This window comes from Drosophila persimilis, unplaced genomic scaffold (genome assembly GCF_003286085.1).
Source record: "Drosophila persimilis strain 14011-0111.01,24,50 unplaced genomic scaffold, DperRS2 tig00000000-arrow-pilon, whole genome shotgun sequence".
Classification (NCBI taxonomy): domain Eukaryota; kingdom Metazoa; phylum Arthropoda; class Insecta; order Diptera; family Drosophilidae; genus Drosophila; species Drosophila persimilis.
In genome coordinates this window covers 4,595,806-4,620,363 of record NW_020825288.1, presented here as the reverse complement: position 1 = coordinate 4,620,363, position 24,558 = coordinate 4,595,806, and the positions used below count along the sequence as shown (strand labels likewise).

General features: G+C 44.7%; 1 protein-coding gene across 1 annotated transcript; it reads right to left on the bottom strand.

Moving 5' to 3' along the window:
• Positions 1-21,864: 21,864 nt before the first annotated feature.
• LOC6594894 (sodium channel protein Nach) lies at positions 21,865-24,405 on the bottom strand. Its single transcript, XM_026984249.1, has 9 exons — positions 24,134-24,405; positions 23,834-24,040; positions 23,457-23,774; positions 23,277-23,397; positions 23,068-23,202; positions 22,804-23,008; positions 22,557-22,722; positions 22,217-22,392; positions 21,865-22,109 (listed from the first exon to the last, which is right to left on the bottom strand). Exons 1-9 carry the CDS (start codon positions 24,403-24,405, stop codon positions 21,865-21,867), a joined length of 1,845 nt encoding a protein of 614 aa, XP_026840050.1.
• Positions 24,406-24,558: the final 153 nt, after the last annotated feature.

Below are 24,558 nucleotides of genomic sequence, written 5' to 3'. Positions count from 1 at the left end.
AAATCAAGACAAGATACATTCGACTGTTCGCTGTTCTCAATTTCACAAGTACGAGTATCTGGCGGAATGTTCCCGCTTGCTTGTTCTCTTATCGCAGGGAGAATTACTGAAATTGCGTTGAATGAATTGAATTGATGGTGCTGCAGACATGTCGTAGTCGTACACCAGAGCTTTGCTCTGCTTCCTTTCATTTCAATTTTCGCTGAATTTAACTGAGAAACTGCAGAGCAGAACTTGCCTTCCCGTAATGGATACTTTCTCTTTGATACGTATTGATAGTATGTCCCCCTCTGTCAATCCCTGACAATTTGCCAGTTATATATTTATTTTGCATTAAAGTGCAGCGTTGCGTGGGCAGCTCATTAAAACTGCCTTTGTGCTCAACCGTCTCAGACGCTGAAGGACCCGGGGACCTTGCCGGGACAAGGGCAAGCAAACACAGACATAGATTTGTAAGGGGTATCCCTTGGCGCCATTGTATGAGAAATTCTTATTAAGTGATCAATAATCATTTTGTTAGAATGCCAAAAGCACTTACCAGTTTGGTTCGGGCCAGAATAGGGCAGTCCGGGCCGACTGAGGGCTGGGACAATGCGGCTAAAGAAAGCTCAGGGCCCAGGGCCGGGCTAAAATAGAAACCAGAACCAAATTACAAACAATTTACATTGCCTGGCCTCGAGCTTATTTGGTCTCTCCTCTTGCCTCTTGGTGGTCGGATTCGTTTCTGTTCTGGTCTGGTCTGTTCTGTGCAGTTCCTTACCTGGGACACGCCCGCATTGTTTTGCTGCACTTTGCTTTGGCAGCCCAAAAGCGTTGCTCCAAATGCAATTTTCAAGCGTTGGAATTTGGGTTAAATTGCAGCAGATAAAATACAATCCAGCCTGGGGGCGCCTCGGCTTGGTTTTGCATCCAAAGGAGTTTCGCCAGTTGGAAAGTTAGAAGCAAATCATTATTATTTCTACGTGCCTGAACGGGCACTGGGTCTGGGTCTGGATCTGGCTGTGGCACTGGAACTGAATGCTGACCAGAACGGGTACGGGTACGGGTACGGAGCATCAACATCACACCCGACCACTGAAATAATCAATTCAATTAAAATGCCATGCAACTGCAACTGACCAAAGGCAAAGGGTTCCAACGAGGACGTATCGACGACGACCGCAGACCAAAAACTGATGATGATAATGATGATGGCGGCGGCGCTCCGTAGGGCCTGGTCTCGACTCTGGACGGGGCAGAGTCCAAGTCAAGTGCCCCTCCTGTCCGCGGGCTCATGAAAAATTCATTCATAGTGTGGAATTTCGCGCTTAAATGTAAAATAGTTTTTCAAACAAGTCGAACACAAAGCGCATTGTGAGAGCTGCCGACAAGAAAGCTCCCTATGTGTCTGTCTGTCTTTCCGTCTGTCTGTCTGTCTGTCTGTCTGCCTGCCTGTCCGTCTGTTTGTTATGAAAGGATGCTGAGAAAATGTACCATGAAATCCCCCATAGCAGACATAGGTGGGCTCCAAGCTCTGTCTCCGCTGCTCCAGCTGGAATCCCAAATGTAACACAAACCGGGGACTGCAACTGGGATTGGGAATGGGAATGGGATTGGCAGCTGCGCTGCTGTTTGCCGTTTGCTGGTTGCCGGTTGCCGTTGCCTTTAAAAGCCAAAAGAGTTAAAGTAGCGGCATTACGACGCACCAACGCGATTAGCATAAATGTATAAATGCATACAGAACACGGGGAAGGCTGCTCGTCTGAGCTACAGAACTGGGAATACTCTAGTTATTCGTACTAGCAGTTACTACAATTTCTCTACAATGTAGAGCCTGAAAACGTTAACAACAAAGTCTACCGACTCGTTTGGGCTTTGGGTATAAAGCTAAACATTAAAAGCATCCAAGGAACGTTACGCATCGCCGAGGCGCGCCTTAAGCTGAAGATACTTGGGCGCACAGATACTTATGGCTTAGCCAAAGATGCTGCGGGGATACGTGTATGGGTCGGTCTGTAAGCCGGCTCATAGGCAACTCCATAAAGATTTCGTCGCATTTAAAGACACCTCAAGTGGAACAGCAAACTCACACACGCACACACCGACATATGTAGATGTGTATCCGCAAACACTAGAACACACACAGGGACAACTTAATGCCGATGCCGATGCCGGTGAAGTCATCTCCGTGTACGTGTTTAACTACAGACAAGCGGCGACGACTCCGACCTCCCTCTAAGATGGGGACTGGAACGGAGACGGTTACAGAGCCGAAGCCAGTGCCAGAGCCAGAGCCAGAGCCAGAGCCAGAGCTAAGCAAAACCCATTTAGACAAAAGCCTCCCACGCTTCCTGCAGGAGTTGCCTCTTAATTTCCCCATGGCATCTGTCTGATGATAATAGAAATGGAGAAAGTGCTTGACAACGCTTGGAAAGTCGCGACGCATTTGTTGGATTTCCACATCAAACAACAGAAAAAACATATACATATGTATGTCTGTGGGAAAATGTCAATTAATGTGAACAGAACATTTCAATGGCCATCACAAGGCATACGAGGCAAATTTTAATTGCCCTTTTTGCCTAACTGGCCATAATCCAATGGACAAATCAATGACTGCGCTGCGGGGCCATTGCGATCGCGATGGCAGGCAGTCACTCTGAGTGGCTTTTTAATTAATTTCCAAATGTATTAAATTTTAATGAATTTAAACGCAATTCAAACAATTATTGGCAGTTGGTTGTTTGGGTTAGTGTTGGCATTTAATTTATGCAATCCCACCGGCACACAAACGCACTGAAACGAGCATCGAGCATACGCAACGTTGCACAAATATTTATTAGCTATTCCAACTCCAAATGCAAATGGAAATGGAAATGGAAATGCAAACGAATGCATCGCTTCTGCGAACATCATCAATAAACGTACCTTTAGCCGCCATAAATACTACTCAACACTAAATCAATCATACGCAATGTGGTTGAAAAATTAGAAGAGTTTTTCTAATCAGTTACCGAAAACTTTGGGTGGCTGTAATTTAAATTATTTATTTGGCGGGGCGAAAAACTTTATACGCTCGATCTATTTCAAGGTTGGCGAACAACTAAAGTTTCTTCACAATTCAATCTCTTACTCTAGCTATCCTACGGTGGCAAAGCGGGGCGAATTCGCCAAGAGCGAGAGAGCGAGCTTTTATTGCGCTCCCGCTTTGCCCTAGCCTAACTTACACTAGACTTCATAATTCATAATTCCATCTATAACTAATAATTGTGGCCATGGATGGAAGGTCACGCAACACCGGCCCCGTTGAACGCCTGCATCGGCTTCAACACATTGGGAGCGGCGCTAATTTGTGTATGGGCCGCCGAAAAACCGCTCCAGTGCTAGTCCTTATTTCGACGACCCTGACCATGCCGTCCTCTCCTGCGTGCGTGGCTATGACCCTCCCTACGAGCCACTCCTGAGGCGGCAGATTGTCCTCGGCCACGATGACGAGGTCTCCTTCCTCGAGGTTCGGTTGCTGCTGGTGCCATTTGCCCCGAATTTGCAGCCCCAGGACATATTCGCGGGACCATCGCTGCCAAAACGCTTGCCTGACTGACGAGACAAGTCGCCATCGCCGCAAGCAACTGAGACTCTCCTGGTCCGGAGTCCGCAGTGCTGGGGGGGCGATGAGCGACCCGCCTGTCAGCAGGTGCCCGGGTGTTAGGGCCTCGCCGTCGCTTGGATCTTGGCTGATGGCTCCCAGCGGCCTCGAGTTCATTATGGCCTCGATGCCGACGAGGACTGTGGCGAGCTCTTCGGCGGTTAGGAGCGCGCTGCCTACCGCCCGTAGGAGTAGGCTCTTGGCAGTTTTTACACCTGCCTCCCATAGCCCTCCCATGTGAGGAGCTCGCGGCGGTATGAACGCAAATTCGCATCCGTTTTTTGACGCAAAGTCGCGAATTGCGTCTCCCTGCTCCTTGAGCCTGATCCGCAGAGCGCTGAGATGGCGGCTCGCTCCGACGAAGTTCGTCCCGTTGTCGCAATGAACGACTTGGGGATATCCTCGGCGCCCGACGAACCTTTGAAAAGCCAACAAAAAACAATCAGTGGTTAGATCGGAAACTATTTCTAGGTGAACCGCCTTGGACGCAAAACAAACAAAAAGCGCAATGTATGACTTGTATGGGGGCCTTCCGCGAATTTTCAATGTCGTGTGCACTGGTCCACAAAAATCAACGCCGCAAATTGAAAATGGGCGGAGAGCACGGAGTCGATCTGCGGGTAAATTCCCCATGAGTTGCGTCAGCAATCGAGGCTTGCATTTAAAACAGCGCATACAGGATCGAACTGTCTGACGGCAGACCTCCTGAGCGTTCACTATCCACACGCTCTGTCGAAGGATGCTCACAAGTGCTCGTGGGCCGACATGAAAATTCGAATGGTGCAGATGACGAATATAGCTTCGCACGAATTGCGAGCGCTTAGTCAAAAGCAGAGGAAACTTGGCATCGTATGATATAGGAGCTTTAGCTAGTCGCCCCCCCACTCGCAACAACGAAAAGTTACACCAAGTCCCTGTGTCTTCATGGATGAATGGGTTCAACCGCTGAAGACTAGGACCAATTGTAGATCCTTTCCTAACCTTTTCGATTTCTCCTTGATACTCGTGATGCTGGACGATTTCGACAATTTTATAAAAGGCTTCATTGTATTCGGTCGGTGAGATAGTTTTTTCGAATTTTAGGCTTGGGTCTTTACATTTTCTTATAAAGCGGAACACATACACGAACACTCTAAGCAGTTTGAGATGTGACGAGAATCCCTCGATGACATCTAACAGCTCCGAACTTCGCACAGCCGCGGTCAGCCCGACCGCAGTCTTCCTCTTTTCCAGCTGAAGATCATCGGAGTGTTCGAAATGAGCGTTCTTGGGCCAGTTTTCTTCTTCCTCTTTCAGAAATGATGGTCCTTCGAACCAAATTGACTGAACGATTTCGTCGACGTCACAACCTCTTGAGACAATATCTGCTGGGTTCTGTTTCGTGGGTACATGCCGCCACGTAGCATCATCTGACCACTCTTGAATCTCAGCCACTCTATTTGAAACGAAAGTCGACAGCGACGATGGATGAGACCGGATCCAATGGAGAGTTACCTCTGAATCCGACCAATAAACGACTCGTTCAATGGGCACGTTTAATAGGGGCTTGATTCTGTGACAGAGATCTGCGAGAAGGTGAGCGGCACATAACTCAAGCCTTGGGAGCGTTTTGGTCTTGAGCGGCGCTACTTTGGATTTCGAAGTCAACAATGATACTTTTAAACCTTCTGCAGTTCTGCTACGTATATAGACGCACGCTCCATACGCTCTCATGGAGGCGTCAGCAAAGGCATGTATTTGAACCGGTGACATCGGATCGGAATACACAAACCGAGATATGGATATGTCTTCCAATTGAGATAGTGTATTTTTCAACTTATTCCACGCTGTTTCCAAATGCAGCGGGATCGACTCATCCCAATCTAGTTTGTTAAGCCAAAGCTCCTGCAATAGGATCTTGCCTTTTATAACGATAGGACTTAATAAACCTAGGGGGTCAAACAACTTTGATGTCACCGATAGTATGTTCCGTTTTGTCGCTCGGAGACCCATAACTGAATTGTCAATTTTGAACTTAAAGGCATCGTCAGTAGGTAACCATGAGATTCCTAACGCCTTTGTCGACTCTGAATCCGAGATTGTTATGGGTTTGGCTGTGCTCTCAGATGCGGTGATCTCGGGTGAGTTTGAAAACCACTTAGTCAACTCAAACCCTGCGGTCTGAAGAACCTGAGACACTTCGGACTTAATTGCCCTTAGCTCCTCTACGCATGCAGCACCAGTCAACAAGTCATCGACGTAAAAGTCGGACCCAATAACGTTAGCAGCTCTAGGGAATGAGAGCTTCGCAGACTCACTCAACCTTTTCAAACACCGGATAGCTAAGAATGGGGCTGGTCCAGTCCCATAGGTTACAGTGTTGAGCTTGTATAATCTCAAGGATTCAGAAGGGTCTCTTCTCCACACTATGAGCTGAAACTGCCGATCCGCTTCGTTCACCATCACTTGGCGATACATCTTTTTAACATCAGCAGTCAGGGCAAACCTGTGCAGACGGAAACGGAGCAGTGTCGAGTATAATTCCTCTTGAATGGTAGGTCCCACCATCAGAATGTCATTTAAGGCCACCTGTGAGGACGTCTTGGACGAAGCATCGAACACGACTCGGAGCTTGGTAGACGTACTTTGGGGCCTCAGAACACACTGATGAGGGATTACGTAGTGTGGAGTAGACGGAATCGTATTGTCAGTAGGAGACATATGACCTAAGGAGAGGTACTCTTCCATGAATTCCAAGTACATTTTCTTCAACTCAGGGTCACGATGCAATCGTCTTTCAAGCGACAAAAACCGCCGTTTCGCAACCTCAAAGGAGTTTCCTAAACAATTTGGATCTGATTTAAACGGGAGCCTTACTTCGAACCGACCTGATGATAGTACCTGAGTCGTCTTACGATAGTGTTCTTCACATAGCTTGTGCTCAGGTGTGGCAATTTTCTTGGTAGATGGCATTTCTTCCAGTGACCAAAACTTTTTCAAGGTCCTATCGATGGATACTAGCAACTCTTCACTGCAACTCAAACTGTTTGTAATTTGAGGAGCAGAACTCCTGGAAACATATTTTCCCGACACAACCCAACCAAGAAGGGTTTTCTGAAGAGTTGGAAAGTCAGGACCTTGTTTAATTTGACCAACAGCTAATAATTCAAAGAACGATTCTGCTCCAATTAACATATCTATTCTTTGTGGCTTGTAGAAATAAGGGTCTGCCAGTGGTAGGTTCTCTGGGATTCGCCAGTCAGTCACATTCACTGACTGGTCAGGGTGATAACCTGAAATTGATTTCAGGATCCAAAAATCAAAGGAGAACTCACTACCATTTATTCGCGACTTCACCACTGTGTGTATTTTATCCTTTACTTGGGAATTAGATTCACCAATTCCAAGCAAGTTAATACAGGACTCCTCTCTACGGATCTGTAAGCGATTAGCGAGGTCCTCGGTAATGAAATTTGTTTGTGATCCAGAGTCGAGCAGAGCTCTGGCCAGAATGTGTTCACCGCTCTTAGTTCGGACGCTTACGATCGACGTAGCCAGAATTACCCTGTCCAACGCTGTCGCATGCAAAACATGTGACGTGGAAGGTTGATTCTGATTTGATGGAGGAGAAGGACTCTCTTGGGGTGGTGGCAACGCGAGACTATTAGCCGACACTGTGTATCGATGCAATAATGTATGATGTGAGCGGCTGCACACTCGACATTTATTGGCTTTGCATTTTACAACAGCGTGGCCTTTTCGCAGACAATTAATGCATAGGGATGCCGACTTAGCAAACTCAAACCTTTGCATCACCGAGAGACGCGAAAATGAAGGGCAATTTGACACTACATGGTCTCCTGAATTGCAGTAGCTACAAGTTTGCTGAGTTCTACTGTTGGTGGAAGTGGAAGAACAAGCAAATGAACTGCGATTATGTTGCTTGCTTGGCATGACTTTGTCTTGCCTTGGCTTGGTCGATTCTTCAGCAGACAGATGCTGGTATCGACGATTCAAGACTTTCTCAAAGTCGGACCAAAGCGGCAACTTCTCATAAGTAAGCTGTTCATCCCACTTTTGTTTCGTCACTGGGTCGACTCTGTTTAAAACGAGATGAATGAGCATTGCATTCGAAATTGTTGTATCATCTCCGATCGACAGTAACGATCCGTAAATCGACGAAACAGTATCGATTAGAGTTCTTAGAGATGATGCAGATTGATGCGACATTCTCGGCAGATTGAACAATGTGGAAATATTATTCGTGAAAATCAAATAATCGTTGTCATACACTCGTTTTAGGCCAGCCATGGCCTTTTCATAATTTGCCTCGGTGACTTGGAACGCCTTTATTGTTCCTAATGCTTCATCAGAGAGGCACGAAATCAAATGATTAAATTTTTCGATCACCGGTATGCTGTTGTCGCTATGGACTAGTCTTTCAAAAAGGCTAATGAAATTTTTGAATTCCGAGTGTTTACCACTAAATTTGGGTAATGCCAATTTCGGAAGTCTAGCATGAGTTGGGGCTGAAGAAGACACTGGCTTCGTCTCGCTTGCTGCATCAAAGGCGGCGATAAGCGACATTATCTTTCCTTTGGTGACAATTATCAGCTCTTCCAACTCGGCTGCATATGCATCATCACCTGTTATATCCTCGATTTGCTCCTGCAAATGGTTAGCCTTTTCAATTGAAGCATTCAAACAATCTAATCTACATTGTAATTCCGGTAATTGCAAAGGAATCGACCCTTGATCTAATCGATCCTCTAAGCGGCGAATGCTTTTTACTCTACTTTTGAGCTTAATCTTTAAGTCTTCAAGAGTGGGTTTACTTTTTTCTGCCATAATGGTTGTGTTTTTATTTATATATTTATTATTAATATTTTTTTTTTTTTTTTTTTTTTAATTTTAAATTTTTGAACGAGAACGATAATCGAAAACGAATTTTAATTGAATGTCGATGCACGAGGTATCAAGGGAAAGAGTTGTTGCAAGTAACAGCCGAAAACAATATACCCGTTAGATACAGGGTAGCGCGTCACTTGGCAAGTAACAGCCGAAAACAATATACCCGTTGGATGTAGGGTAGCACGTCACTTGGCGCACCGTTAAGCTCAAGAGCGGCAACGAAAATTCTCCCAACAAATACAACGCAAGCAGCAGTGGAGAAGCGAAAGCGAAAACGAAATAATGCACCGGTGCTGCTGCTTGTATGTATGTGTGGATATTTTCTATACGCCGTGGCTTGGGTGAACGAACGAACAAACTTTGTTCTAACGACGAGAAAGGTAGAACAAAATAAAATGGGGGGGGGGGGGGGGGCGTTGACAGTGATTGCAGTAAACGAAAGATGTATGTATGTATGTACATATGTATAACTGTTGCGTCCAAATAGCGGTTCACATATGTATGTCTGTTTGGGTCGATATGTATGTATGTATTTATGTTTTTAGTTATATTTATGCAATTAATAACAAAATGCATGCAATCAAGCTCTACTATATATGTATCATACGTCTGTGCCTAGAATTGAAGGCGATGTGCAATGTATTCAGCACAAGACACCTCAAAGAAAGATCTGAATGTCTTTAGCTCAGCCTTCAATTTTCTGCACAAATACCTCTGATTCCTCTTTTGGATTTTTGAATCCAACTGCTACTTTCCTGTCTTTTTCGCAGGGCATCCCTCGGCGGTAGCAGAATTGCACAAAAATTATTGTTGGCGCGACCGACGCGATGATATTTTACAAAAATTGATTGCCGATTGCACACACACACGACGCGGGCAACGAATATGTTTGCATATGTATACTGCAATTTCTTGTGTCACTGTCACTTGTTTTTTGTTGCCTATAATTCACTTTACAGTCCACCCGGGGGCGCCATGAAAAATTAGAAGAGTTTTTCTAATCAGTTACCGAAAACTTTGGGTGGCTGTAATTTAAATTATTTATTTGGCGGGGCGAAAAACTTTATACGCTCGATCTATTTCAAGGTTGGCGAACAACTAAAGTTTCTTCACAATTCAATCTCTTACTCTAGCTATCCTACGGTGGCAAAGCGGGGCGAATTCGCCAAGAGCGAGAGAGCGAGCTTTTATTGCGCTCCCGCTTTGCCCTAGCCTAACTTACACTAGACTTCATAATTCATAATTCCATCTATAACTAATAATTGTGGCCATGGATGGAAGGTCACGCAACAGTGGTGCTAATTGATTGTACACACAATCGTCGAACGCATGCCCTAGAGTTCGAATTGAAAGTTTCTCTAGTGCAAACAAACAGAAGATTACCTCATGTTTAAAGCGGGGTTTTCCGATCTGGCACATTGAATATGATCTTCATTGAATGGATTGAGTTAAGCTGTAGATAAGTATCCACAAGTACAATCATTGCTAGTATCTTTTCTGCCAGTAAGCACTCACACCGCGAGTTATCGCATCAATGGTACTCTCATGGACCCACTCAGGCATAATCCCAGTGCCCCATTAAATACTTACGGCAAAACCCTCCAACATTATGCACTCGAGCGGTTCAACGAACTAGCCAGCACTCAAAAGGAAAGCACAGCCCTTACTACCATGATTCAATATCAAGTTGGCAACTCGAAACCCACTTGGAATTAAGTATGACTGACCTGCAGGCGGCGCACCTCAACCTCAACCTCAACATCAACCTCAGTGCCCGCCCGAATGAACATCAGCATTCAGCGTTTAGCATTCAGCTGTGTCCAATGCTAAGATCAATGCCACTCCACGTTGCCTCTGCTAACTTCCTGTTGCAACAACCACTACTACCCTATATGGGCACATATATATGTGTGTATACTACTTGCAAGTATTTGGGAGAGTGAGAGGTATGCCCAGGACAGTTCTACTTCTACTGCTTCTCCTTTCTTTATTTCAGTTTTTTAAACACTTCCTCATTTCATTTTGTGCCCTGGCATTCGGCATTCGGCATTTGGCAGCTATTCTGTGTCAATTCCGGGCACTGTGTCTGAGTGTCATCCGAGAGCGAGCCAGCGCCTGTGAAATGTGAAAAAGCAGGTGAATGGGATTGGCTTCGAGCGAGCTGTCTCTGCCGCTGCCACTGCCACTGCCACTGCCTCGCTCGTCTGGCTGTGTGCCAAGTGTAGTGCAATAAACTTGCCATCCTGAATGGCTGGCAATCAAAGATTTGAATGCAAGATACGATGACATTTACTCGCACATTCAATTGCGCTTTTGATTTGAATATTTACATGCTCCTATCCACAGTCCTGGTCGTAGTCCTAGCCCTATTCCTGGTCCGAGTCTCTCTCCCTTAGGCTGGAATTCTTTCATGTCTTTGGCTTTATCCTTTCATGCTATTGACATAACCAAATTGGCTTTGCCTTTGGTTTTTCTAGAGGGGAGAGTGGAGCGGAGCCGGAGCCGGGCCCTAATTGATTTTCAAATGTTTCCTAAACATCTTTCAGTCTCGGCTTTGTCGTCTTTATTTAAATAGCTTGGCAAGTACTACGAGTATCTCGGAGCCTTGGCATACTTAGCTGCAGTTATGCATTTCAAGCATAAGCAACTAATTTGCCTAATTGATTAGCCATGCCAGGGCACCTCAAGAAGTCTTGACTTGACTTGACTTGACTTTACTTGGCTCCCCTTCGCCTTAACCCAGGTCTGGGCTTGCCGCTTGGTCTCTCTGCCTTGAGTTTCTGTTTCTGTTTGCTTTGTCCGTCAACATCTTTTGAGTCGAGGCACTCAGGCGCAAACTGTTGCACTTCAGCCCCAGCCTTATAGTCGGCCAAGAGGAGTTGCATACACAGCATGCGAGTACGAACATGCCTTCGCCTTCTCCTACTCCTACTCCTACTCCATCTCCTACTCGTACCCCCTCCCCGGTACGTATACGTACCCCCATTAATTGCAATCAATTTCGCTGTCAACACACACTCCAAATAACTGCAGGATATTTATTCATGTTGCGCTTCCCTTCAGCAACCTTTTGCAACTGAATAATTGCCTTATGACACATTATCATTATTAAGGCTGCCAGAAGCCACGGCAAAAGTTATCATTATCATTCTCCTATCGGCCCCGGGGGCCGTGGGCCCAGGAATTAGAGAGTCAACAATGAAGTCCCCCCATCCTAGAGAACTCATAAATTTATTTGCAGCTGGCAACATTATATAATTATTTTGCCATGGATTGGATTGGACTGCTTCTTGAGGGCTTGGAGTGCGTGGAGTGCGTTGCTTCTTGTTGTTTTTAGCGGATGTTGCCGCAGGTTGTAACTCTTCATCTTGCTTCATCTGCTGCTGCCGCTGCTGCTGCTGCTGCTTTTACAGAGCCAACATTTTTAGGCCAAGAGCAGTAGGAGAGGAGTGAGTCTTTTGCGTGTATTTCATTTTAAAGAGCAAATATTTGTGGCCTGGCAACTGCTTAAATGGTAAGAACTGGGCAAAAAAAAAAGCACACACTCGCACAAGCACTGAAACCAGTAATGAAATTGTGCGGCACTCGTCATTGCGGCACTCATTTTTACATACACACAATCCACATACATACATATATATGAATATATACTCGTAATATATAAATACACATGCATTTGTATAATTGCATTGGCAGCCTATAAAGCAATGCCCCTGAGGACGTCAGGGATGGGAGACTATAAATCGTCAAAGTTCTCGCCAAAAGGAAACTTAAGTTTAAGGGCGGGAAACCACAAAAGAAACCAATGATATTTCTTGTAAACTTTGTATAGAAAAAAGAAGGGAAGGCACTTAGGTTATCAGAGCTGTCAAGACATTTTTATCTGATGAAAGTTTTTAGCAGCGGAGAAAGGCTTTTGTTTTCCATATATAAGAGGAACTCTCAAACAAAGACCCAAATAAGACAGTAATCGAAATAGTAAATTCCTTTATAAATACAGGAAAATCTGGCCAATTCTAAGAATACTTTCCAAAAGTAAATCCCAAATCAATATTTGAATTCCATTTGAGTACAATTTTGATTTCAATTTAACAATCAAAGGCCTTCCCAGGCTAGAATTCTTCACGATACGCCAGTGTTCCCTTGGATTGCAATTTATATCGCATCAGAGCCCCAGAACCTTGCAGTTTGTGCATCTCTAGCCAATACAATATTATTATATACTTGCAAAAGTTGTGCACTGTAAATATTTGAACCGAACACCCGCACTTTTTCCATGGCCATGCGAATGGGTGGACGGGGAGGAAACCGCAGAGCATGCTTGACTTTGGTTGTGGAAAAAAAAGCTACGCAGTCCATTGGTCTCCCTCTACCTCTTGTCGTCACTTTTCCGTTGCTTTCCATCGCTTTCCCTCGCTGGGACTTTTATTGATGGTCGCGGCAAGTGCTTTAATGGAAATTTAAGTATCATCGTTTAAAATGAAGCAGAAAAGCGCAAACGAATGGACGACTCCCTGCCAGAACAGAACTGGACCAGGAAAAGGCCATCTCCGAGCAGCGATAGGGCCCGCGACCCTTGAAGCTTTGGACATTGCGTTGCCAGGGAAAATTATTATTATTTTTTTTATTTTTAGTATTATAGCCTGGTTTTTGGTGCACATTTATTTTATGCAACATTTCCATCCAATGCACATAGAAGTTATGTACAGGCCCGCTCGCTGTCCAGCAGTGGACATTGTTGAGAAAGGCGCCATGTAAAAGGGGAGCGACAGGAATCACATGGCATTAACCAGAGCAAACAGTAAACTAAAATATGCAATGCCAGCGGTGGCGAAATTTGATGGCAGACAGAGGAGAATCGTGTCGTGAAAATGCCATAAAACTGAGCCAGGTAATGGTAATGAGCTACAGAGAGCCCATTAAATATGCAACAATTAAAAGTGACAGGCACTCAAACAGGAAAAAAAAGAGTCTTTCAAAATTTGTTGCCCAAAATGAAATGGAATGCAAGACAAGGCAAATATTTCAAAGCCCAGTACAAATTTATGCCAAGCTGCTTAGCTAACCCGATGATGGCCGGAGGAGTGGGAGTGGATGTGGGAGTGGGGGCACCGTAAGCACTTTTAACACCCTTTCTCGGAGTAACTTTTGCATTAACAAACCAGGCTCGTAAAAAAGACAAACAACTCATGAAAAGTGAAGCCAAAACCCCAACCAAAAACCTCCGTCTAAACCGATTTGAGAATTTATTTAGGCAACCACTTTCGGGCTCCATTTTTGGCAGCTTCGATTTCCCAGGATAACCTATAAATCCTTCTCAAAAAAAGGACAGCCTTTTTGGCTCGGGACTGACTGTTCATGCTTAAAGCCAGATATGGAAAAAGCTTTTCAAATTTAACAAAAATTTTAAAATAGAAAATCAAGCATGAAAGGATGAAAGGGAAAATATTTAGTAAGTAATCTCAAAGTAGAGAGCAAACCACTGTATGAATATTCCATTCCAAAAGCCTTTAATGAGTAATTCTCGCAGACATTTGATAACAAAAATGTATCCGGCATGTAAATTAAATATATATTTTTGTCAACCATTTTTTGCCAGTTTGATCTGTTTGAGCTATTAATTTATCACATTTACAGTTGATTTAGCAAATAATACGAAATTAATTATAAATCTCTGCAAAAATACATAAATTAATATCGAAAGCCAAAGGGTGGGCGCGACAATATCGTCATTAACAATTAATTATGCAGATAAAATCTATGAAGGTGTGTGAGTACATGAGTCTATTAATGTCCATAAAGAGGGGACAGTATGGGCGTGGCTTTAACGGTATTCTAGTGCTTATTAATTATGTGGAGAGTGTGTAATGGATGGGTCTGTAAATGGAAGCGATCTGCATAGAGAGGGGATTGGAAGGACATTAAAAACTCTTCATGTTCTTTAATCGGCATGTTCCCTCTTAAACCAGACGGTCATTGGCCCTGAAACAAACAACAAAAACCCCAAATGATTAACAATGTCTGCAACTGGTAGACAATTTTAATTACAACGCAATGAAACCAAAAAAGGCGACTATTACATTATATTCCGGTTTCATTTGTTCCAAGGGCGCCTTTAAGTTGTATTCCCTCCCACCCCTTCAGTCCCCATGGCACTCCCACACCTCGTACTCTCAAAACAAAAAAATATGATTTATGTGTTTAATTTAATGTTCTTGGTGTTGTAGTCCTCGTCGGCGGAGGGGCTTTCTTTTAGAGGACAGCTACAGCCCCACTGCACGGTGTGTGTTTATTTGTCAGGCGACAACGGGATAATAACAGAGAGACAGTGCCAAAAAGAAGATGTAGATGGAGATGGTGGGTATCCGGCAGAGAGCGATTTCCTTTGTTGGTTTTAACGGCATTTTGCTGTTTTAAAGGCATTAAATTATCTTGATATTGTTCCCTTTTTATTTTGATACTCCCACCTCCCCCTCCTGGACCCCCATGCGGACATAAAAATGAAAAATGTGCGGCGACTTAGCTCTACAGTTTTCCTCGGTCTTCATCTCCTTCCTTTGGTCTCTTCCGCTCGTACAATAATTATAAATAATTTGTCCTGTTGTTGGTTTTGCAGGGATGGTTCGCCCGTGTGCAGTGCATTAATAAATAAATAGGCCACAGGGCAACTATGAGATCTGTTTTTGCCCGGGGGGCACTCGTTTCCTTCAATTATGCAAAATGAGAACAAAACACGGCCAAATCAAATTTCGAGAACGAGAGTGCAGAGAGGGGATCAAAAGCACACACACTTGTAAAAACATTAGGGGCACACACACATACATTCACGTCATGCAATTACCATAAGCCGCACACACACTGACAATCTCTCCCTCTCTCTCAGGGAGACCATTGTGCCAGAAAACGAAAAATAAGAAGGAGCCAAATAATAAAGGAAATCTTCTTTCAAGGGTCGTAACAAGGGATACCCTTGTTTCCATGGCACCTATAGTCATCCGATTTTCCTCAAATTGTATCAGAAAAGCCTACTCTAACAGGGTTTTAGAGTTTGGGGAGTGCAGGCTTACAAGGCGGACTCTTTTTCCATGTAATTGTTTTGCCTTCTATTTAAAGCATTTCCGGAATTCCGAATTGTGCCCCTGCCACCCTTCAGAATCTACAGCGCCTCATTCTTTTGGGGGACAGGTGAAAACTGGGATTGACGATGTAATTGGAATTGAAAAGAACGCGACACTTTGCCCTAGAAAGGTTTCAAGGATGAAAGCTTATCTCCGGGACAGATGAATGATGATCAAGAATATGGTGATCGTGAGTTCTCCCACATCTGCATTGAAAACATTTGTGGGAAATAAGAACTCCCTCTGCTTTGTAGGGTATTAAAAACGCAGGATCAAGTGCAAATTTTTGATAATTAAACATTCAGCAGCGCCAAAATGCTTAACACAAGCACAAACAGAGAAACAGAGTCGAGTGGAGTCGAGTGGGGCCGCCGTACCCGTACTGCCACGCCCACCCGGCGGGAGGTCCGGAACTGGGGCCCGGCAATGTAATTAACACACAAAAATTGAAATCTGTTGGCTCACACGCACACACACACACACGAGCACACATACAGAAACTGCCGAGGAGACGATGGCTTCATTGAGGTCTAGGAATGTCTGCAGATGGTGAGAGGACGGAATGCGATGCCGAAATGTGTATAAGTATGTGTGGCATGGCCGTGAGTGTGTGTGCGTGCTTCTGTGCTTGTATTGGTGTTTACATGCACGAAGTCGCAACAGCATCCTTTTTTGTGTTTTCGTAATTAAAAATCAGCTGCAGGATATTTTTCGCCCAGATACTCGTCGTACTCCAACGAAATTACAGCCTCAGAACGTGTGTGTGCATACGATACGAGTAAAAGCAGCAATTTTCACAGGAGGCAACATGCCCCCTCCCTTTCTTGTAATTTGACTGAGGCCCACTCCCACTCGGCAACAAAATGATGAAAATTGAACAGTTGTCATGGAAATCTCAAAAAATGTAAGGTATTTCGAGAATTCTTTTCAGTAGTCATTTTATTTTCAATTAATTTGATGAGATATATTTATATATATTAATTAACTAATATTTGAGTGACTTTTTTCCATGCCATGACATGCTATATTGCACTTTATTTAGTCCATTATTTTTTGCTGCCTTTGCCCATCTTGCTACTGACAAATTGGTCTTTAATGCGCATTACTCGTGGGCCAAGAACTTGTAGATACTCCCAGAGTATCCCCGTCTAATAGTCACAGATACTGTCAATGCTTGGGGAGTACTTGTTATGTTAAATCTTCCTATTCCGCAGTTGACATTAGGAATGTACACTCAACAATACGAGGGTGCACAATCCATCGGGCTCAGAAATAAAAAGGTATTTAAGATCCTTTCACCGATGGAGGCAAATCGAATTCGCAGCCTAGTCCGTAGAAGCTAGATGTTGAGGTACTCCTCCAGGCCGGATGTAGGGGTCCTTTCACCATAACCAACATTAAAAACGGGGTATTCTCTGCCTGTGTCGGTAGATTGTGCGAAAATCTGAGCCTTTGCTTGCTGAAGTATAACACAGCAAACAACTAGTGAGAGGCCGCGAACAATTTTCAGGCAGACTCGATGACGCAATAAAACAACTGAACTGAGAAGCTACCCAATCTCCATAATTGATACTCGCATTCGAAATAAATAAAGCTAAATGAGTACTTGTATCTCTTATTTTAATTAAGAGTGACATTTTTTTCTGAGTGACTAATACTTTTGTTACGGCAATTAAAAATACCTGAATATTTCTTTTTTTTTGCGAAAATTATACATGACATCATCGTCATCACCAGAATCAGTAGATCTGAGCAGCCTTCTAAGCCCAAAGGGCATCGACTCTGAATACTCCCCAATAAACCAATCAAGCTTATGCCACCTTCTGCAGAGCCAAGAATCCTCTAATATCTTAACTTAATAAAATTCCATGACCACACTTTGTGCGTAAAGCCAAGCAACAATATTTTGTACAGCGAAGAAAAAACATTATGGAACCTGCGAGCCTGTAAATACATTGCATTGATATGTGTATGTGTCAGGCATATGCGTGACCACTATACGGTGGTCCAATCCATAAAATCCACTGCCGACATTCCATTCATGGCTGCTGAAGGCAGAAGCTTAAAATAATTAACCGGCGAGACTTCGCTTTGGGCAGAGATAAGCGAGGGTTCGTCGAGTGTTTAAATATGCTTTCATATGGTTTAAACGAATAGTCTGGCCGGACAAACAGACCCATCGCTGTGCAGGGAGGGGGGAGTGTTAGCATTAAAGCCAAACCATAAGCAAATATTTTCAGACACACATTTCAGGTCCGTTGCATTCGGCGATGGTCGATGGTCGATGGCCGTGGCCCTGCTGTGTACTCCGGATGCAGCCCGAAGTCAACATTTTTAATTTATTTCCCAATCATTTATTTTATATTAATTAAATATGCGGTTTTGATACATACATACATTAATATTTACGTTGGGTGGAAATCGGTTTTTAAGCTGGAAAAGAAAACATTGAGGGTTTTTCCCTTATTTTTTTGCCCTCGTTTTCCCTTGTGCGCTGAAACCACACACCAAAACATAAAATCAAATGAAATGAAATGCTTTGACAAGCATCTGTTGTGGGGAGCCGTATCAGGGGCGTGGTTTTGACAAATTGACTTTTGCAGCAATAATAATAATAATAATAACAACAGCAGCAACAAGACCGATTTTTCAAGTACTATATTAATATTTATTCCAAAACGAAACTTGAAATGCAAATGACAGATTTATTTTTCATGCAGTCGTTCCGCAGCTGTCAATCATCATGTCGAAGGTGTTGATTGATGTCTAGACGGAAGCTGGGGCGGGCCCCTTAAAACCAGAGAATAAGAGGGAGTGAGAGGGAGGTTAGCGGAACATTTCAAATATTTTTGACAGCTTTGAATTTCAGATTTTCGAATTTGAAACTTCCCACTCCCGAAAAGAGCCTTTTGAAAGAGAGTCTGCCACTGTGCTTCGGTGGTCGAAAATGCTTGAATGAGTTTTCTCCATTGAGGGAGCTACTAAGCCGGCCAGCCAGCCAGCCAGCCAGCCAACCAGCCATTCATGCGAGCATTCGACATGCTTAGAAATGCAATGGAGCATGTGCAGCTTCTATCCTGAAAGAGATTTCCTCCTCCCATCTCACGGTGGTCCTTTTCTGGCTATGAATGGCGTTCTGCGGTCGTCTGGCGCTCAACTTCAAGAGCACAAAATCGCAGTAAAAATTGTTATTAAAATCTTAGCCTACATTTCATTGTTTGCTGCCGCTAAAAAACCACAGAAATTCAAATTTTAACACGAAAGGATGCAAAAGACGATGTTCGCGACCATAATATACCCATTACTTTAGATTACATTTAAATTGAAGTCGCCAAATGCTTGAAAAACTATACCAAAATTTAAGAAAAGAGACAACTATATCATTTAGAGATCACTATATTCTATATGATCTATATTCTAGATCAAACGAAAAGATTTTTTTTCAGGAACACTACAACAAATGCAGTCGATCCTGGTAAATGGTTTGTTACATAAATCTCCTGGATACAGTATAGCCCTGTGCTATGACATGTACTGAGTGCGGGAACAGAAAGCCTAAACAAAAGCACGCGCTTACACATTTTGCACCTGTGCTCGCCAAGGTGCGAAATGTGTAAGCGCGAGGCGAGCTTTGCCTTTGTTTTTGTTTGTCGAGTACTGTAATTTGTTTGCCTGTTTATTCATGAGAGCGCCGCCGCGCAGGCAGCAGGCAGCAGACAACAGGCAGACGCTAAACAAATACGGACTCACTCGCACCAACAATAGCGAGCTGCTCTCCCACACGCCATGACACTCATGCTTTAAATAATTCATCTCCCTTCCACACACACACATGCGACACATAGCAGCAGCAGCGGTAGCGAAATTGAAAGCTTAAACGGTCGCAAAGAGAGAGCTTGACATCTCTTGCAGTGCTTAAAAACTGTCGAAAAAAGCCAAACCAAAGGAAGTCTGGGAAAGGGAAGGCAGAGGCAGCACGAGCCCTGGAAAGCAAAGGGACCACGAGGCCGGGTAAAGTGCCTTAAATGGGTTGCAGGATTTTCGGGGACCCACTGAGGGAATGCAGGAAAGGACCTCCACTCATTGGCTTTCGTCGAGCGGTTATCCTCTTGGCTTAACCCCATAAGGCCACAAAAGATGTTTAGCTTTATTTATGTGACGAAAATGGTATAAGGGGGGAATAGAAACGAAAGTACTCGTAAAAGCAGGTCAGGGGTCCTCATGGATTATCCTTTTGAGGGAAAAATCCATCCACTTGAAACATTTTGCTGTGCTGTGTAGGACATTCTTTTACATTTCCACTCAGTAAACTGTGAATATTGGTTGTTTTTTTTTTGGAATGAAACAAACTTTCTATTATTCATTTTTTTGTAAATCTTCCCCAAACCAAAATGTTAAAGTCCCCTTAATGTTAATAATAAGAAGTTCGAAATACTCTACATATCCTAGCAATTTCCTTATTAGCCTTCACCGCTTTACCAACCGCCTTTAAACGCCCACAGACCCAACCTTTAACGCACCTTACCTCCACTTTGATTCGTTTCCAACTTTTTGCATTTTCGATGTAGTAACTTGGCATAAAACTTACAAAAAGGAGTAAAGCACCAGGCCAGGCTCGTCTCCTCTCCTCTCCTCTCCATACAGAATTCAATTAAAAACTTCAACGCTTTTGTGGTGGTGCAAAAGGAGTAAGGGAAGAAGCGTGTGAGCGAGGAGAAGGAGATTGAAAAAATCATAGAAGTATTTTTGATTTTGTTCGCATATTTTTGTTATTGGTTGAAATTCTATACCGCCACCACGCTGTGTATCTGCCTCTGTCTCTGCTCTGCTCTGCTCTGTTCTGCTCTCTCAGGGGGTGAGGATTAGTGTCTGCCACCAGGTACGGTTCCAGTTTCAGTTTCAGCTTCTGCTACGGTACGGTTCCAACATCAGTTTCGGCTTCTGGTATCCCTTTGCAAAAACTTACACAAACGAAATAATCCAATATACATATTGTATTGTGCGATAATACGCCTCGTCGGTGGAGAGGGCGAGCCAGCCGGAACGATTCGAGACTGAAGCGCTGGTCCATGGACATTTCCACTTTCCTTCTTTGTTTTTTCTGTCCCCCCTTTTTTGTTGAGTTTTTGTTCTCTTCCTTCCCCAAACAGTGTTTTGTTTAACAATGCTATCAGGATTCCGTTGAGTCGGTATGGGGATCTCTGTATCGAGTGCGTTCATTTAAATTTTTTGCAATTTTTAGGCAGTTTTATGCATGGCAAAGCCAAGCAACTGGCGTACAAACTGAATGGAGGGAAAATCATTTCAATTTTCCAGAAATTTGCATATGTACGAGTATATACTCCGATGTTGTGGAGTGGTTATATTCCACTCCATCGAGGTACAACAATTGGCAAAACAAAGACTTGCAAAAGATTTCATGGAGGTAATAATATCTCCTTTCTTTAATGAGAAGTTCGCCCCATCTGAGACGAGGGGTTCGGTTCGTTCAAACGAATAACAAATAAATTTCCATTGCTGACTAAGTAAATACAAATTGTTTATGCTTGAAATAGCGCAGAGCAGAGTTTCTTGAGAACCCAATAAATTAACTGGCAGATAAACGTAATTCGAGAGGAATAATTGAAATTGAAATTGTCACAAGAGATGGGTGGATTGCCATTCCCATTCTGATTCTGATTCCCACTCCCAATTTAGATTCGATTTCAGGACATTGATTTCAGGCAAAGGTCTCAGGATGGCCGACAGCGAACAGCTGCTGGTGTGTCACATCTTGTTCTGTTTGTTTCTGCCAACTCTGCATACGAAAAATAAAAGATAATGCTGATTGTAAGTGCTGGGGCGGGACCAGGACCAGGAACTGGAGGCCCGTGTATTCTGTGGTCCATAACTGCTTCGCTGTTGACCCCGAAGTGGGCAAATGGCCAGGAAGAATGTAGCAACTGCTGGCGCTAATGTCACCGTCTGGGCCTTTTTGGCAACTCTTCAAGCCATGCCCCTCCCAGTCCTCCCAGTCCACCAATTGCCAATCGTACGTGGAGGCTCGCTGTTTATTTTTATGTGACAATGACCATGCAAAGTAAGTGCACTTGAGTCGGACGCCACAGTCCACTACAGTGTGCTCCACTCCACACTCCACACCCCATCCAGCTGGAAGTCGATCAACGGAGTACACAGAAGGATGTGCATAAAAATCACTGAGCTTTAAAATTAACGATGCATTTCGCTCAATTACGGCAGTATAAACAACTCCATTGGCTCCTGTTCCCCTGCTACTGCGTGGTGCTGGTGCTGCTGCCGCTGCCCTGTACCCCCAGAGGGGTGCTGGTGCTCCTTCCGACATTGGATGTGTGCGAGCTCTGCCCTCAGTTCCGCTTTGCAGCCCTGCCATAATTGTTTGGCTAGAAAAAACAACAGCTCGCAGATGCCAATCAATGAGAAGCCCGCTATAATGCCGCAGATGTTGCCAATTGTACCTGGCAAACGGGCATAATGGTTGGTGAGATATGCAAAATTGTTACAGCCACCCCCAAAACCCATCCCATGCCCATTCCCCATTTTGAATGGATAGGGAGATACTCACTGAAGGTCTCGTACCAGGCGCTCTTAATAATCTGGCGAAAGTATTGAATGTGCGTTTCGGCAAAATAAATACGAACCACAGTCATCTCCGACTGAGAGGATGAGTTCGAGTTGGCGTTGGCGTTGGCGTTGGCTTGGCCGTAACTGTTATTGCCAGTAGGTCCAAGGATGCTTCGCCTGCAAAATGAAAAACTTTTACGATCTCTTGGCAAGGAGTCAACGTGAGCCCCCGGGAAAGGGGTTGAGCAAAGGAGTGATTCCATATGGAAATTGAACTCAATTGAAGGCGCAGCAGAAGCACAATTTCCACCGCCATGAATTCATGTTTCCAGCGGACTTACGGCGGGGACTTCGATGTGCTCGGCAGGGCCAAAGTCATGGAACCGCGCACACTGTAGCGCGTCTCCGAGCAGGAGGCCAGACACTGCGGACAGTAGAGGGCATCCTGCATCTCGTGCTCCAGGCCAGTGACATTCTCGCGACTGGTGATGACATTCAACCATTTAACTGGACACGGGCACATCGCATATACATAAGTAATGCAAGTACTCGTATATTTCAGATTGAATGAATTTCAGATTAACTCACAATCGTAGCGTTTGAGGCACTCGACATGCTGCAGCGTGCAGTAGAGCCGACTCTCATTCCCACCGATGTACCGCAGGGGCAGTGAGAAGGGAAGGCACTCGCAGAGGCTGACAACACTGCGTGCCCGGCAGGCGGAGATGCACTTGCTGAAGGTATAGCGACGGGCAAAGATCCATGGCATTTCGTCCTCAAAGAGACACTTGCGCTGGTAAATCATCGAAGGAGTGACTGATTGATTTGGTTAGCAGATTGAAGGATACCTACCACCGACATACTCATCCTGCGGGCTTCGGGCACCGTTTCAAAGATCTTGGCCTTTATGGGCAGCAAGGTGTTCACGCCCGTCTTGGCCATTCTTTCGGCCACTCCACCGGAAAACGGATCCGGATAGCTATGTGGCTCATAAATGGAAATCTGAAACAATATCCCCTTGGGCTATCCATATAAAGTACGAATGTTTCTATACCCCTTACCCTAAAACCCTTCTTTGGATTCTCTTTGTAGAAAATATCGCCGGGCAGTGACTTTAGAGTCAGCACAAGGCCCATTTCGGGTCCAAAGTAACGCTGTCGAAAGTCCCGCTTGTTGACATACCTACAATGATGTGATTATACAACATTTTTATAAAAGATTGTGCCAATGGTTCGGCGGACCTTCCATCATAGTTGAACGTGCAACAGTAGCCATGGCTTGTGAGGGTCTCCTCGAACTGCTGTAGACAATCGAAGGTGCGCCCTGCAATCCGGCAGGATACAAACATGTCGCTGCAGTTGGGTGTGAGGAGATGCATGCGCCTTCTCGTATTGAAGAAGAGCTCATTTGCCTCGACATCGAATTTATCGAGAAAGCTCTGAAAGCGCAGCGCATTGTCAATATCCGTTGTCCCATGGGGATTGTAGAACAAATTAAAAAAGTCCTTCAGCTGGTCATAGAAGAAGCTAGCGTCGCGCTGCTTGGGATCCTTGCCGCTCCTGCAAAGGATTACAGGATTGTCCGTAAGTCTTTTATCCCAAAACAACATTCGGCTTACAGCTCTTGGGCATAACGCCAGGCAGCCCGCTCGGATATGCGATTAAAGGAGCACACGGATATCGCCGGGAACTGCACCTTCCAAATGGGATAGAGCGGATGGTAAATGGTGGTGACCAGAGCGTCCTGGACCTCGTTCGTGTAGGTCCCCCAGAGGAATGCAATTAGAACGCTCAGGGCAGTTATGTGGAAAATGAGCCAGAAGAAGCTGCGGGTGGTTAACGGTTTCGGTAATGGCTAATGCTAATTGAAAAGGTTGCTGCTGGATGGAGCCCCCCACTTCCCACTGTCCACTGCTTACCGCTCCTGAATGCGACGGCCGTGCTCGACTAATTTGCCATAACAATGAAAGGACAGGTTCTGCAGAAAATCCTTTAAAGCGGCAGAAAATGGCAATTTTCGCGTATCCTCTGCTGAAGTCGCGGCGGCGACCATGACCGTCGCGTTCGTCACAGCCGCAGGTGCGTGTCGAGTGGATTTGCGATGGCATTGCGGTGGCTCTGGTCCTGGATGGGGTATCCACCAGGCAGCTCTCCCCATGACCAGTCGAACGGGCAGTGTCTCCTTTGCCATCGCTGTTCCGATTGCAACTGTTGGACGCTACTGGAAACCGTATGCTCCTGTTCCGTGTCGGATACTGGATCCATTGTCCTCGCACCCGACTATGGCGTAGCGTACGCTTTCTGGCTCATTTTAATGAAAATTTCGCAGTCATGTCGTGCGTGT

Coding starts and splice junctions, on each gene's coding strand:
- LOC6594894 (XM_026984249.1), bottom strand. CDS start 24,405: ATGGCAAAGGAGACACTGCCCGTTCGACTGGTCATGGGGAGAGCTGCC. Junction 22,723..22,803: donor GTGCCTCAAACGCTACGATT/GTGAGTTAATCT, acceptor GCCCGTGTCCAG/TTAAATGGTTGAATGTCATC. Junction 22,110..22,216: donor CGCCTGGTACGAGACCTTCA/GTGAGTATCTCC, acceptor CCCGTTTGCCAG/GTACAATTGGCAACATCTGC.